This window comes from Pleurodeles waltl, chromosome 6 (genome assembly GCF_031143425.1).
Source record: "Pleurodeles waltl isolate 20211129_DDA chromosome 6, aPleWal1.hap1.20221129, whole genome shotgun sequence".
In the NCBI taxonomy this organism is placed as follows: Eukaryota; Metazoa; Chordata; class Amphibia; order Caudata; family Salamandridae; genus Pleurodeles; species Pleurodeles waltl.
Window position 1 is genome coordinate 811484415 of NC_090445.1, and position 16080 is coordinate 811500494.

At 51.0% G+C, this 16080-nt stretch overlaps 1 protein-coding gene across 1 annotated transcript in view; it reads right to left on the minus strand.

The window, feature by feature from the left end:
- Positions 1–16080, minus strand: part of SORCS3 (sortilin related VPS10 domain containing receptor 3) — a 2578554-nt gene that overhangs the window by 156009 nt on the left and 2406465 nt on the right. Inside the window, exon 22 of the mRNA XM_069239432.1 lies at positions 5001–5113. Coding sequence (XP_069095533.1) covers positions 5001–5113 — 113 coding nt within the window. The remainder of the gene's footprint in view (positions 1–5000; positions 5114–16080) is intronic.

Here is a 16080-nt window from a genome sequence, read left to right on the forward strand (position 1 = left end):
GCCCTCTTACGGGGGCCCCTGCAATGCCCATGCCAGTGGCATGGGCACTGCAGGGGCCCCCAGGGGCCCCGCGACCCCCCCCTACCGCCATCCGGATCTCGGCGGTCCGACCGCCGGGATCTGGATGGCGGTAGGGGGGGTCGGAATCCCCGCGGCGGTGCAGCAAGCTGCGCCGCCGCGGATGATTCAATGGGGCCGCGGTACACTGGCGGGACCCCGCCAGTGGTGCCGGTCCGACCGCGGCTTTACCGCCGCGGTCGGAATCCCCATTGGAGCACCGCCGGCCTGTCGGCGGTGCTCCCGCGGTCCTCCGCCCTGGCGGTCAAAGACCGCCAGGGTCAGAATGACCACCATAGTAATGTGTTTTATATGTCCTGACAGTGAAATATTGCTAAATTCATTTTCACTGTTGCAAAGCCTGTCCCTCTCTTAGGTTAACATGGGAGCTACCTTTAAATATGATTAAAGTGTAGATTCCCTTTTGGAGCGGATAGATATATGGAGTTTGTTTCTCTGAGCTCACAATTTAAAAATACATATTTTAGTAAAGTTGATTTTAAGATTGTGTGTTTAAAAATGCCACTTTTAGAAAGTGGGCATTTGCTTGCTTATGCCATTTCTGTGAATTGTGGATTCCCTGTCTGAGTCAGTTTGACAGTTGGGCTGGTTGCACCTCACAATAGACAGTGACACATGGGGAGCTGAGGTGTAGTCTGCATTTCCTGATGAGCCATCTGTGCTAGGAGGGAGGGAAGAAGTGGTCACTCACACCTGAAAGGGCTGTGCCTGCCCTCACACAATGCAGTCTCCAACCCCCTGGTGTGTCTCTGGGGAATGGCCTGGGCAAGGCAGGATTTCACAAACAAGAGAGACTTTTCTTTGAAGTAGTCTTAATGGGTATAAGAAGGGCACCCAAAACCACAGACTTGAGAACACTTCTGAAAACCAAGAGGACCCTCTGCCTGGAGAAGAGCTGAGGAAGAAGAGCTGCCCTGCCTGTGACTGTGCTTTGTGGAGCTATCCTGCAGTTGCTACTTCTGCCTGTGCTAGAGGACAAAGACTGGACTTTGTGTTGCCTTCCTTCTTGTGAAGAACTCTCAAAGGGCTTGATTTAGAGCTTGCCTCCTGTTGTTTGAAGTCTCAGGGAAAGCAAAGACTTTTCTCTGCCAGCACCTGGAGCCTCTGCTGATACTCCTACTCTGCCAAGTGGTGCCCATCCAGTTCCTGGGTCCCTGAAAGGAGAAGCTGGCAGCCCAAGAGTGAGAAATCTAAGCACCGAACACCGTGCAGGAAAAAGATCGACGTGACTCCGATCTGCGGCTGAAAAATCGATGCGCTGCTGGCTTCGCGGCTGAAAATCGACGCTTGTCTGCAACGCGACCGGAAGATCGACACCCGCGGCTGGAGAAACAACACACTGCATCGCTGATGGAGACTGGTGAGATCGCAATCCCCGCTGAGTGGTTTTTGGATCATCGTGCGGCAGGAATTCTGACGCAAACATCGCTGGGCATGCAAAAACGATGCAAGGCCTGCCCGGACCAGAGAGTTCGGTTCGAATCAACGCATCGCTCTCCTGCAGAGAGAAGAAACTACGCACACCGACTCGACTGAAGGAGAAACAACGCAAGGTCTTGCTTGTGAGTGATATTGACGCATCGCAAACCCTTTTTGATGCACACTCGCACGTACAGGGTTATTTTTGACGCACCCAGGTAAATTTTCATGCTAACAGGATTAGCGTTGTGTTTAAAACTACATGAACACTCTTTCTGCTTTTTAATTGATAACTTGACTTGTGTATTGTGGATTTTTGTTGTTTTGGTGTTGTTTAGTTTAGATAAATCATCTCTATTTTTCTAAACATGTGTTGTGTAATTTTGTAGTGTTTTCACTGAGTTACTGTGTGTGTTGGTAAAAATACTTTACACCTAGCACTGAAGTTAAGCCTGCCTGCTCGTGCCAAGCTACCAAGAAGGTAAGCGGGGTTAGCTCTGGGTGATTCTCTTGTACCCTGACTAGAGTCCTTGATTGACAGGGGTTAACCTGACACCCAACCAAAGACCCCATTTGTAACACCCTGCATGAGGTCTTAAGGGCCACAGTGCAGTTTAATCATGAATGGTCCCTGACAGACCATTATAGATAGACAATGGGGTGAGGCAAGGTTGTATTCTGGTCTCATTATTGTTTACTTTGTATATTAATATTTTGAGTCAATTTTTGTGTTCTGCCACCAAAGATACTCCACAGGAAGAATCTTATTCAATTCTGGCACTGATGTATGCAGATGACACGGTTCTACTAGCCAGAACCATGGTGGGCCTACATGGACTTCTTGATTCCTTTATTGAGTTTTTGGCCTCCCTTGATATGGAAGTAAATTATTCTAAGTCTCATACTATGATAATTGGGAATTAGACTACGCGATATAAGAACAAATTTGGGGAGGGTCAGAAGGTGTCAAGAGTCTCCATCTACCCATATTTAGATGTTATTTTTGAGAAAAGGGGTTCCTGGGTCCCACAAAGAAGGGTCAAGAGAAATGGGTTGGCCAGAGTGTGGTCTCACTTTTTCAGTTAGCGGGAAGGCTGGGAGCCAGACCGGTGCAGGCATTGGTGAAAGTGTATCAAGCCAAATGCCTGGCAATGGCAGGCTATGGAAGTGATCTATGGGGTTATAGGGACTGCAGAGAGATACAGAGATTTGAAAATGTTTTTGTGATAAGATTGCTGTGCCCCCCACGGTCGACTGTTACCTTTGTAATCCATGAAGAGCTGGGCTTAGATTATATTTCAGATATATTCACACTTTCCCCCATAGTTAAATGGTTTGAGGTCTGGACAAGCACTGAATTGGAGTTGAACCAGGTAATCACACGAGATTGTCTTCCCCTGGATAAGGACCTCACAATTCCATGGTTGCGCTATATTAAGGAGTAGTTAGAGAAACTGGATTGTGGAACGCTATTTGGGGCTCCCAAGAAAATCAAGAAAAAGGATAGTCCCTGGATCAAAGAACCATTTATAGCTGTAGCCAAAATCGAGACAGAAGGGAAGGAACTACAAAAATACACAGTTAGGGCTCATGCTCTTGTGAAAATAGATCCAGGTATGGAGCCCTATCTGAGAATAGTAGCATTGGCGCATCATTGATTTTTATTAGCATGCTTTAGATTAGGAGTAGCGGAGCCACAAGGTAACCATAACTTGGAGTCACTTGGGCCATGTTCCTGTGATAACTTTTCTGTCCAGGACACTATGCATTTTTTTTTTGGGACCACTACAGCACCTTGAGACAGTGCTACATTGTGCCACTGCTTGGAGGAGAAAGGTTTTTGGCAGGCCGGGCCCACCCTGCTCTTCCTGCAAACATTGCAATCGCTTGTAGTCTGTTGTAGTGTGACTAGCTTTCTCAGGCGCTCCTAGGCTGAGGGAAAGACAATCATGCTGCTGAAGGGCTCTAGGTTATCCTTTTTTATGTTTATACGGTACGTAGTTTTTAGGTTTCTTGATGAATTTTAATGATTAGTTTTCATCATGCTAGCTTTGTAATTTTTAATATTTGAATGTTTTTGTATGATTTCTTTATGAAGGAATAATGTGCATTTATACAGTATTGTACTGTGCCAAACCACACCTTATTTTCCATCATTATTGGTGAATGAGGGTCTATTCTTTGTGTATTGTTGCTTTTAGCTATTTTATGCTTGTATGGATTGTCAATTAATCAAAATAAAGAAGCTTTAAACTTTGAATTTGGCTCAGAGCCAGGCTGCCTAGCACAATGCACACACCTTTGCAGCATAGTGCACGAGTGTGTGTGTAATGTATTACATAGGTTTTATTACATAAGCGTACCCTTCCAGTACAATCTACTATACACAAACAAACTTTAAAACTTTTTCCACTTCCATGTGTGCTGAACAGTGCAGCAGACAAGCAAATTCTGAAAGGTTTGGAGAAATAAAAATATTTCTCAAAGTTAATGCCACTCTCAAAAAGACAAAAAAATGTATGCAAAACCCTGTATTTTACTATTGTTAGTAAACAGGGCTAGTTAGCTTTCATCTTGTCACATTTGCTTTGTGTTCAAAAACAGAGGTTGGTGTTTACAGTTCTTTCTTCAATGCAAAGTTAGATGATTCATAAAGTGAACTATTCGACAATCTTGCTGGGGTACAGGGAGTTTGGAACAAAAGAAGGCAGGATGTCAGCTTTTTTTCTAACATACAACAACTTCAAATAGTTGTAAAATACCTACAAATATTTCAAACTACATCAGCAGTTACGAATGTCCAAATTAACAATTTATTTTTACTTTAAAGTGTGATGCAAACAAATATTTTAATAATATCAAAGCAAATACACTCACTTTACTTGTTGATGTGCAAATGGTAAATATTTGCTGAAAACCATTATCCACACATTGTCTTTGTGTACACGATAGTGTTTTATATGTAAAAATACCCATCAGAGCGAATTTTGTGGCCATTTCAATGGACAATATGTTTCTGTAAATTATATTGGGATACCACACCATGCTTTAGTAACATATTTATGACAGTGTGCTCCAAAATGCACCACCGGTTATATACCACATCTTTAAACCTCTTCTGCTGAATGAGTGGCTCCCAAGCGACACTTGTTCTTTGTGTGATGCTAGTGTTTTGCACAGTCCCCATGACTTCAGAGAAGTAACATTGATGGAAGCACCCTCACTCTGAGAACTGTTCCATCACCATTGGCAGCATGCCAAAGTACAATGAAGAAAATCAAATAAACAACACAACTGTGACCCCGACTAGAGCATCTTCACACTGAAGTGAAAGGGTTGCCTCCGTTGTGAATTCTACTGAATGAGCGACGGACTCGCTGTTTGCTCCATGAAAAGCAAGTACATGATATACCCAGATTGCCTGTACAGATTACCTTTTCTAATTAGAAGTGCAGCCATGAAAATTACATCCTTAAATTGAAAATAGTTTGATAATAACTTACTTGCAAAAGGGCTCGCTTGATGATTTTGCTGATATCCTGCCTCCACTCGGGGATGTCGGGGTTATGATAATCCAGATTAGGTGAAAATGAAAGCAGCTGTGACTGGAAGTATTCTAGGGAGAGAAGGAATGCATCAAACAAATTGGATACACTTCAGTTTCTCCAGAAATCATAACGTTGTGAGCAGCATGCCTCACAGATTTATCATAGTAAAGTACCAAATTGACCATACTTTCATCTCCTAACTCGAAATCTATTCAGCGGCTCATGGGACATCTTAGTATGAATTCATGAAGATATATGCATGTTACATTAGGGACCACTTGGCACAGGATTATGCAGTGGTCCTTTTTACTCTGGTCAAACGCCTCAATTGTGTGAGACAAGGGCAGTGCAGCAAGTTACACACCAAATGTGCTGCCCCATTGCTGGCACAATTTCGTGGCAGCACTGAGAATCTGTCTCTTAAAGGTGGATCTACGGTTTAATAGCTCTGATCTACCATGCACTACAGCAGTCGCGGCTCTATGCGTGCAGAACGTGCAGGGTGGTGTGCAGGAATGGCGGGGGAGGTGGTAGGGATTGGGAGGAATACAAATTAATTTTTTTTAAAAAAAGCACTTACCTTGTTCGCCGCCGCACCACTCCATCCGCTCCTCCGTCTTCGAGTGCAGGCACAAGCTCCCAGCCTGCCCTGCTGAAAATTCTGACGCTGCTCAAAGCAGCTTCAGGAGTGGCTGGGAGCACCCAGCCAGGGCGCTTCCAGGCAGTCTGGGAGCCTATGCATGCTCTCTCCAGCACGGCAACTGTGTTGCTGGGCTGGAGGGAGCCTACTGTCCATGTGTGTTTGGCTGGCCCGAGACGGCCAGCCAAACACACATGCGCTCTGAGGGGAAGTGCTGTGCACCCCCCTCCCACTACTCGTCACCCCCGTTTCATCATCCCTTTACAAGGAAACAATAATTATTGTTTCATTCCAAAGGTTTTGCAGCTGCCACTGCTGGCGTAGGGTCAACGCTCCTCCGCCCTAACGGAGGAGCCACCCCTGCAATACAGCAGTATGTTTTGTAAGTGACAGAGATAGCAATTCAAGCTGGTGGGCTGGGTACTTGCACCTGCCTGCAAGGGGGTGCCTAGGGACCCACATACTGCAATGCCAAGGGGCGCTCGTGTGCGTCATACTGATAAGGTTCCCCTTCATACATATTACACTTCCCGATGGAGTGTTTTTCGTTGTTTTGGCACCAGTCCTATGGAGCCCTAGCATGAGCAAAGAGATACACTTATTTTCAAACGACCCTGCCATCATGCAATTGAGGTACCCCTTGTGAACGGGCAGTCACAATATGCAATGTGCCTCACAAGGGTCAGTGGCTACTTGCATAATAACAAAGTACATTGCGATGCAAAAACAGGCTTAAACACCTGGGGCACCCCCAGTAACTTACATAGTATGCCCACTGGTGTCAGTCTATGTTAGTTAATAGGAATGTAATAATCTATGAGTGTCTAATGGTGTATACGTGTATGCATGCTGGCAAGATTAGAAATGAGCCTTAATCAGTCACATTGAGCTGAAAATGTGATCTTTAACAATTGCAATGGATGTGCATTATGTTGCTGTTTAAAAGCAGGCTGTTTATGTTTGAGTGTACGCAGATGCATTGGTGAATGCCTTGGCATCTGCACACTGCAACCCCGGAACGCAGAACGGTCACTTCAGACAGGCTCTTGTTAAGAGAGGCCTGGTAAACCTGAGGGTTTCATAAAGGAAGACACTGGTCACTCTAGGACAAGTCCATAGGAAACACCTGAAAAAACATGCTCAAATTAACCTCTGTTAACAACACCTCTTATTTATGGCACAACTGCGGTATTGTCTTCTACGTAAAAGGAAGGTATTAGAATTACTATTATTTTTTACTTCCCTCCGTTGTCATAATTCAGTCCAAGGATACAATCCATTTCCCAGGGTAGATTCAGGATACTGTATGAGCTGGCATTAGGTATGTATGCCCTACATTAGAACAGCAGTTCTCAGAAAACGTAGGTACTATCTTTACCCAAGACTCGTCAGATAATATCAACTGACAGTTAACCAGCCTACAATTTAACATCTTTAAGCACGATTGCAAAGTTAGGTTTTTTTGCAATCTCCATGAAGCTATTTGAAAAACTTCACCATTTCACAAAGTTTTCAAACTTTTTCCCTTTCCATGAAGTGCAATTTATGCAGTTCATGTGTCATATATTCTCATTTAACAGTAACACAACTGATGTGCATGATATACACTTTGTCCCATACTCTGGCGCGCATCCAGGTCAGAAATCACAATAGATGGAAAATCTGGCACTCTACCCAAACACCAGGCAAAATAACTCCATATTAGTTTGCTGCCACAGACCCAAAAACACCACTGATCACAACTGACTGTTGCATTACCACCCAAAATACTGCAGCCCATTTCTTCGAGATCCTGGAAACACTTGACCCTCAATTTTCAACTACGTCTCTTACTGAGAGATAAATATGGATATAGAATAATGTATAATTTTTACACATAACTTGTCTATACCACTGTTAGCAAATTCAAATGCTGTAAGCATCATTTCGGAATTCACTCATCTCTGAAGGGTAGAATGCTGAGCCAACCTAAATGGGATTCATACACATGAAGTGTAGGTCATATACACATAAGACCTTATTCAGAAAAGTAGACTTACACAGCGAACTCTGGATATGAAAAGATGGGCCACTCCTATCATTTCATCTGCAGAATTCTCCTCCCCGATTGCAGATTCTGTGCAATCCTAAACTTAACAATAATTCAGTGTTTGTGAAACATAAAAACTAGTACTAAGCAGACAGTGAAAAGCTCCATGGGGCCGTGACAGGGGGCCCCCTGCACTGCCCTGCCCATGCCCCAGGGGCCCCACGACTCACCTTTCTGCCAGCCTTTTCATGGCGGTTCCAACCGCCACGAAAAGGGTGGTGGGAGGGGGACTCGTAATCCCCTGGGTAGCGCTGCATTCGCGGTCACAAAGCAATTCTGAACTGCGATGCGAGTCGCAAATAGGAAGGGAACACCCCTTCCTATTTTCGAGTCGCATTCACAAATTGCGAGTCGGTACCGACTCACACTTTGTGAATGTGCATCGTGGGAGGCCGTTTGCATGGCGCAAACTGCGATTTTCACAGTTTGCGACATGCAAACGGCTTGCTATAAGTATTTTAAAAATTATAACTTTAGCATTACTCACACCACTGACACATGGTACTAAAATGACCATTTACACCTAATAATGTATTTCCCGCATGTTACATCTACATCTGTTCACACACTTTCACACTATGGGGTCATTCTGACCCTGGCGGTAAAAGGCACTTACCGCCGGTCAGAAGACCGCCATCATCCCGCCGCGGCCGCGGTAAACCGCCACGGTCATTCTGACCCACAACTGCCAAACCGCCAAAAACCCGACATCCACTGAAGCCCGCCTCATCAGCGGTCAGCGATAAACTGGAGATGACCAAACCTCCACCGTCACACCAACACAAACACCCCCATGCCATTACGACCCACGAATCCACGCGGCGGTCTTTCAACCGCGGTATTCCATTGGCGGCACACACCGCCGCGCTCAAAATACCCACACCTTTACAAAACACAGCCACATTGGACAATTCCAAATACACACACCTGATACACATACAAACACCACTCCCACACACCCATCACCATATAAAACACACACCCACATCACCCACAAACCCCCACAAAGCGAAATTCAGAGACAAGGCGCAATACACAGAGAGAGAGCACAGGGAACGCAAACCACAACACACACAGGAACCCAACATCATCACCCACACCACATCTACGCACAAAACACCACACACCACTACACTCATCACCACAAACACCACCCCACACCTCATCCACACCACCCCATGGCACCCCAAAGACACCCCAGGTTCACGGACCAAGAACTCAGGATCATGGTGGAGGAAATAATCAGGGTAGAGCCCCAGCTCTTCGGCACACAGGTGCAGCACACCACAATAGCCAGGAAGGCGGAGCTATGACAAAGGATCGTCAACAGGGTCAACGCTGTGGGACTGCATCCCAGAAATCGGGAAGACATCCGAAAGCGTTGGAACGACCTACGGGGGAAGGTGCGGGCGATGGTGTCAAGATACAACATCGCTGTGCAGAAGACTGGCGGTGGACCCCCACCCACTCCACCCGAATTCACAGCATGGGAGCAAGAGGTCTTGAACATCCTGCATCCTGAGGGCCTCGCTGGAGTAGGTGGAGGAATGGACTCTGGTAAGTCTAATCTCAACTACTTCACCCCCCCCCAACCACCAGCATGCCAACCCACACCCCCACCCTCACCCCTAACCCCCCAGCACACATACTCCCTGTTAATGTCTCACCAGCACAACCCACCCAACCCAACCCAATCCCCTGAATTCCAGCACAAACCATGGACACCCATCACCTAAGCATGACCACTGCACATACCCATCCCCCCCCCACAAACCACCCTCACAACTCCTCCCACATGGGACTGCCAGCACTGGGGGACAAGGGCACCCACAAATCGCACGCCACGGCACACACAAAATTAATAACCATATTCTTTTACCCCTGCAGGGCCCGAACGCCAACACACCGGCCAGGAGGGTCCAGATTTGTCCATCCCACCCCCAGAACAGGCCCCCAGTGATGACAGCAGCTCTGTCGACCTAGAACCTGATGACCAGCCCGGACCATCGGGGACCTCTGGACAGTCGGTTACCCTCAGTCAGCCCCAGGCCACAGCAGACCTACCCCCCTCAGGAAACACCAGCACAGCACCCACCCAGCGGGCCCATGCTTCTGTCTCCAGGACAGGTCAAGCAGCGGTGTGTCTACCAGTACAGGGCACCCAGGGTAACCCACAACCCCAACAACAACAGGGACACCGTCCAGGGGACAGAGGCCCAGGAACAAAGAGGAACTGGGAGGGCTGCTGTGCGACAGATGGAGGACAGGCCTAGGGAACCCACTGTCCAAGAGGCCCTCACCACCATCATGGGAGCGTACCACCACTCCCAAGAGACGATGGCGACAGTCCTGGCCAGGTTCCAGGAGATCCAGGCCATGCAGGAGGGCCAGTACATGGGGTTCCGGGAAGAACTGCGCACCATCAGTTCCGCAATGGGTACAATCGTGGTGGCACTCAACCAGATTGTCACCACATTGCGGGACCATGTGGCCCCCCAAAGGGCCCCTGCCACTAGCATGGAGGAAGAACAGCCCACCACCTCCGCCGGCGCTAGTGGTCAGGAGGCCCGACACAACAGCAACGCCCCTCCCGGACCCCACCCCCTGCAGAACAAGAACCACCCCATAAGAAAGGCCTGAGATCGAGGAAGAAGACAGAGCAGGATGTCAAGACCCCCGCCATGCACGGAAACCCCCGGATGTCATCCCACTGTCCCACTTGTTTACCCTGTCCAACCTTGAACTGCCCCTGCTCCACCTTCCACAGGCATATGGACAATGGACCTGTAGGAACGACAGTCTGGACACTGCCATGGACATGCCTCCACCATCACCCTGTTTGAACTATACACCTATTTTAAAACTTCAATAAACACAATTATTGCACATTAACCAACTGGATTCTGCTATCTATTTATTTAAACCAAATGTATTCGATATAACCAACAAAACATTTCTAGTTACATTGTGATGGCAACATACCAGTGTCACACAGCGGTAGTCCATGGGGGAAAAAACCACAGGGCACTCCGTGGGGATCAGATCACTGAAATAGGAAGTGATATATACAACTAAGTTACCATACATTGGGGTGAAAGGTCAGACAGTAGAGACAGTAGAGACAGTTACAGATATAATACAATGCTGGAGTAGATTATTACCTGTGTGTCACTGGAAATACTGCAGTATCACTCTGTCCCTGTTGTCTGTGTCGTCCTCTTCGTCTTCCTCCTCTTCACTCTCCGCAGGCTCCACAGTGGCCACAACACCACCATCTGGACCATCCTCCTGAAGGAAAGGCACCTGGCGTCGCAAAGCCAGGTTGTGAAGCATGCAGCAGGCCACGATGATATGACACACCTTCCTTTGTGAGTACATTAGGGATCCACCAGTCATATGCAGGCACCTAAACCTGGCCTTCAGGAGGCCGAAGGTCCGCTCAATCACCCTCCTAGTCCGCCCATGGGCCTCATTGTACCGTTCCTCTGCCCTGGTCCTGGGATTCCTCACTGGGGTCAATAGCCAAGGCAGGTTTGGGTAACCAGAGTCACCAATTAGCCACACACGGTGTCTCTGTAGAAGTTCCATCACATAAGGGATGCTGCTATTTCGCATGATGTACGCGTCATGCACTGACCCTGGGAACTTGGCATTTAAATGGGAGATGTACTGGTCAGCCAAACAGACCACCTGGACATTCATCGAATGATAATTTTTACGATTCCTGTACACCTGCTCATCGTCTTTTGGGGAACCAAAGCCACATGGGTACCATCAATGGCACCAATGATATTGGGAATGTGTCCAAGGGCATAGAAATCACCCTTCACTGTAGGCAAGTCACCCACCTCAGGGAAAATGATGTAGCTCCGCATGTATTTCATCAGGGCAGACAACACTCTGGACAACACCTTTGAAAACATAGGCTGAGACATCCCAGATGAAATGGCCACAGTAGTTTGAAATGATCCACTTGCCAAAAAATGCAGTACTGACAGCACCTGCACTAGAGGCGGAATCCCTGTGGGTTGGCGGATGGGTGACATCAGGTCTGGCTCCAGCTGGGCACACAGTTCCTGTATAGTGGCACGGTTGAGTCTGTAGGTGAGTATGACGTGTCTTTCTTCCATTGTCGACAGGTCCACCAGCGGTCTGTACACGGGAAGATTCCTCCGTCTCCTCGCAAGTCCCAGCGGACGGTGCCTAGGAAGGACAACATGGAGCACAGAGTCAAGCAACCCACAGGTAAGTGCCCACAGCATGCCCAGTACACGTATCTCTCGGGATTGAATGGCTAGTATGATTGTCGGTGCAAGGCCTAGCCATGTGTGACGCAGTAGGAATGAAGCCATGTGGGCCCTTGAAATGGCGGCTGCCTGACCTGTGAAGTGTGACAATGTGAAGTGAGGTAATTGCGCAAGCGTGGCACACCGTGGCGGTAGGCGGTCGCAGTCCGCGGCGCAAAGCCGCATTGGACAACATTGAACCCTATGGGTTTCAGGAGCCAATGGCGGTGAGCGCCGGCGGTTGCGGTACGCACCGCCGCGGTACGCACCGCCGCGGCACGCACCGCCGCGGCCGTAACTGCCATTTTCTCTCTGCTTGATCACACGAGACCTGAGCATCCACAGGAGAGGACCTATACTGCAAGTGCTGCTGTGACCTCGGTCTGGAAGTGACAATGGCTGCTGCGACTGGGGAAAGGGCCCCCGCCTTCAGTTCCGAGGAGTTGGAGAAGCGCGTGGACGGGGTCCTCCCCCAGTATGCGCTACTCTACGGGCCTCCAGACCAACAGGTGAGTACACGGGGGCAATGCATAGTGCCCAATGCCTGGGCTGAGTGGGGAGGATGTACGATGGAGGGGAGGGCAGCGAATGACGAATGCATGGCACGACCGATGAGAGCATGTGCCACATGGCAAGGTTGGGGAGGGGGGGCCACTCACATTGAGCATGCAGAAAAGTGATGATGTTTCTCTTCCCCCCCTGTACATGTCACATAGGTCAGCGCCCATCAGAAGATTGACATTTGGCGTGCCATCGCCAAGGACGTCCGGGCCCTGGGGGTCCACACCAGAAGGGGCACCCACTGCCGCAAGAGGTGGGAGGACATCCTCCGCGGGAGCAGGAAGACCGCGGAGGCTCTGCTGGGGATGGCCTCCCAACCTAGGAGGGCTGCCAGTCGTACCTTGACCCCCTGATGTCCCAGATCCTGGCGGTGGCCTACCCCGATTTAGATGGGCGCTTGAGGACATCACAGCAGACACAAGGGGGTGAGTACCAGCACATTCAGCTATTTTGCGTGCAGTGGAGGTGCCTGGGTGGGGGAGGAGGGCTGTGGGTATCCCTAGGCCAAGGCGATTTCTGTAGGATAGGCCCGTCCGTGAAGTATGGTCCTGTGCCCCCGCCCCCCACCTCTGTAGGGTGCCTAGTAACGCAATTCATGGACCAGTGTATACTGTGTGGGCAGTTGTCGCCCATAGGCTTGTAGGGCATGTCCCATTGAATGAGTAGTGTACCCCAAGTGCGCAGCGTAGTGCAGGGGGCTTCTGTGTCTGTCCTCTTCGCCAACGGTGTCCCCAATGCATGCACTCAACTTGTCTTTATGTTTTCCACCCCCCCCATTTTCTTTGTTTTTCTGTGAATGTGTGCATTAGCATCATCAGGCGGAGGAGAAGTGGCATCGGCGCAAGAGGGAGCTGCATCTCACATGGCCCTGGAGGGCCATGCAACGGACTCCGACATGACCAGTGAGACGGAGGGCGAGGGGGGCTCCACCACGGGGACCCGTGGAGACGGCAGCGACACCGACACGTCCTCGGAAGGGAGCTCCCTTGCGGTGGCGGCAACATCCGTGCCCACCGCAGAAACAGGTACAGCCGCCACCCAGCGCACCAGCTCCGCCCTCCCAGCAGCCCCTCGGCCTTCGGCCCGTGCCCGCAAGGCCAGGAAGCCGGCCATCTCCTTCGCCCCAGGCACCTCAGGCCCTGCCCCAGTCACCCCTGCTGCCCTCAGTGAGGAGGTCATTGACCTCCTGAGGACCATCATTGTTGGGCAGTCTACCCTTCTGAATGCCATCTGGGTGTGGAGAGGGAGGTGCATCAAAGCAATGCATACCTGGAGGGCCTTCATTCGGGTCAGGCTGCCCATCAACGATCGTTCAACGCTCTGGCCTCAGCACTGACGGCAGCGATTGTCCCTGTCTCCAGCCTCCCTCTTCTGACTCCCTCCACCCAGTCCCACTCCCCTGTTCCTCTGCCTATCCCATCCACACCTACAGACCAGCCTGCACACACCTCAACACCCAAGGGCAGCTCATCCAGACATAAGCACCACAGGACACACAAGCATTCACCCAAGCAACATCCAGATGCAGACATGCCAACAGCCACTACCTCCTCTGTGTCCCCCACCTCCTCGTCTCCCTCCTCCCTCCCTGTGACGTCTCCACACACACCTGCAAGCACACCACCATCAGCCATTGCACCCATCACCAGCACACCCTCCACACCAGTCCGCACACGTGCAGTCACCACCCCCACTGCCATGTACACGTCCCCTGTGTCCTCTCCCAGTGTGTCTGTCACCCCCGCTTCCCAACCACACAAACGCAGGCAGGCACCCAAACAACAGCCATCCACCTCACGTCAGCCTCCTGCCCAAGCACCTGCACCCAAAGACAGCACACTTGACTCTCCTACAACCACATCCTCTTCCTCCACTCCCATACCCACTCCAGCCACCCTTCCCATGGCTCCAAAGAAAATTTTCCTCTCTAAAGTGGACCTCTTTTCCTCACCTGACCCACCCCCTCCATCCCGTAAGAGTTCCACAAACACTTCAGCCACCACCAGCCCAGCAACTCCAAAGAACGTCGTGCCTGGTTTTTGGAGTCCGCCCTTTCCTTGGGCTGGGACATCGTCCAGCAGCAAAGGCACAGCCAGCCCCCCCCCTGGGAAGAGGACCAAAAAACTGAAGGGCAGGCGCGACAGGCCTGATACGCCTGCCCCCAAGGAGGGTAGCCTTGCACCGTCACCTGCCACATCCGGTAAGGGAGCCAAGGGCCACGGACAGTCTGCCAAGGAGGGCAAGGGCAGCAAGGAGCAAAAGGCAGGGAGCAGCCGACCTGGCCATGAGGGCCCCAACAGCCCCATTCCGGGGGTATCGAAGGAGAGCCAGGGCCCCAGGACTCCATCACAGGAGGGCCCCGCAACGGAAAGGTCCGATGCAGAGTGAGCGGCAAGTATTGGCCAGGTGTGGTTCACTGGAAACACAAGACAGGCACCGCTGAACAGGGCCCCGCCGCGAGGAGCACCGCTGAACAGGGCCCCGCCGTGAGGAGCACCGCTGAACAGGGCCCTGCCGTGACCAGAACTGCTGAACAGGGCCCGCCGTGACCAGAACTGCTGAACAGGGCCCGCCGTGACCAGAACCGCTGAACAGGGCCCCGCCGTGACCAGAACCGCTAAACAGGGCCCCGCCGTGAGGAGCACCGCTGAACAGGGCCCCGCCGTGAGGAGCACCGCTGAACAGGGCCCCGCCGTGACCAGAACCGCTGAACAGGGCCCCGCCGTGACCAGAACCGCTGAACAGGGCCCCGCCGTCAGAAGCACCGCTGAACAGGGCCCCGCCATGACCAGAACCTCTGAACAGGGCCCCGCCGTGAGGAGCACCGCTGAACAGGGCCCTTCCTGTCAAGCACCGCTCCGCTGGGCCCTTCATCTCAAGCACCGCTCCGCTGGGCCCTTCGTCTCAAGCACCGCTCCGCTGGGCCCTTCATCTCAAGCACCGCTCCGCTGGGCCCTTCCTGTCAAGCACCGCTCCGCTGGGCCCTTCCTGTCAAGCACCGCTCCGCTGGGCCCTTCATCTCAAGCACCGCTCCGCTGGGCCCTTCGTCTCAAGCACCGCTCCGCTGGGCCCTTCGTCTCAAGCACCGCTCCGCTGGGCCCTTCATCTCAAGCCCCGCTCCGCTGGGCCCTTCATCTCAAGCACCGCTCCGCTGGGCCCTTCCTGTCAAGCACCGCTCCGCTGGGCCCTTGCTGTCAAGCACCGCTCCGCTGGGCCCTTCCTGTCGAGCACCGCTCCGCTGGGCCCTTCATCTCAAGCACCGCTCCGCTGGGCCCTTCCTGTCAAGCACCGCTGGCCAATTGGCAGTCCCGGTTCTGTGTCGGGCAGGCCTTCACGACGCACTCTGCCCACCATGCCTCCTCCATGACCAGTGGTCTCTGTAATCCACCTGATGGACTGTGGCTTTGCACTCCCCAGGATGTAACAGTGGGCAATCCACCCACTGTAGAGACTTGTGAG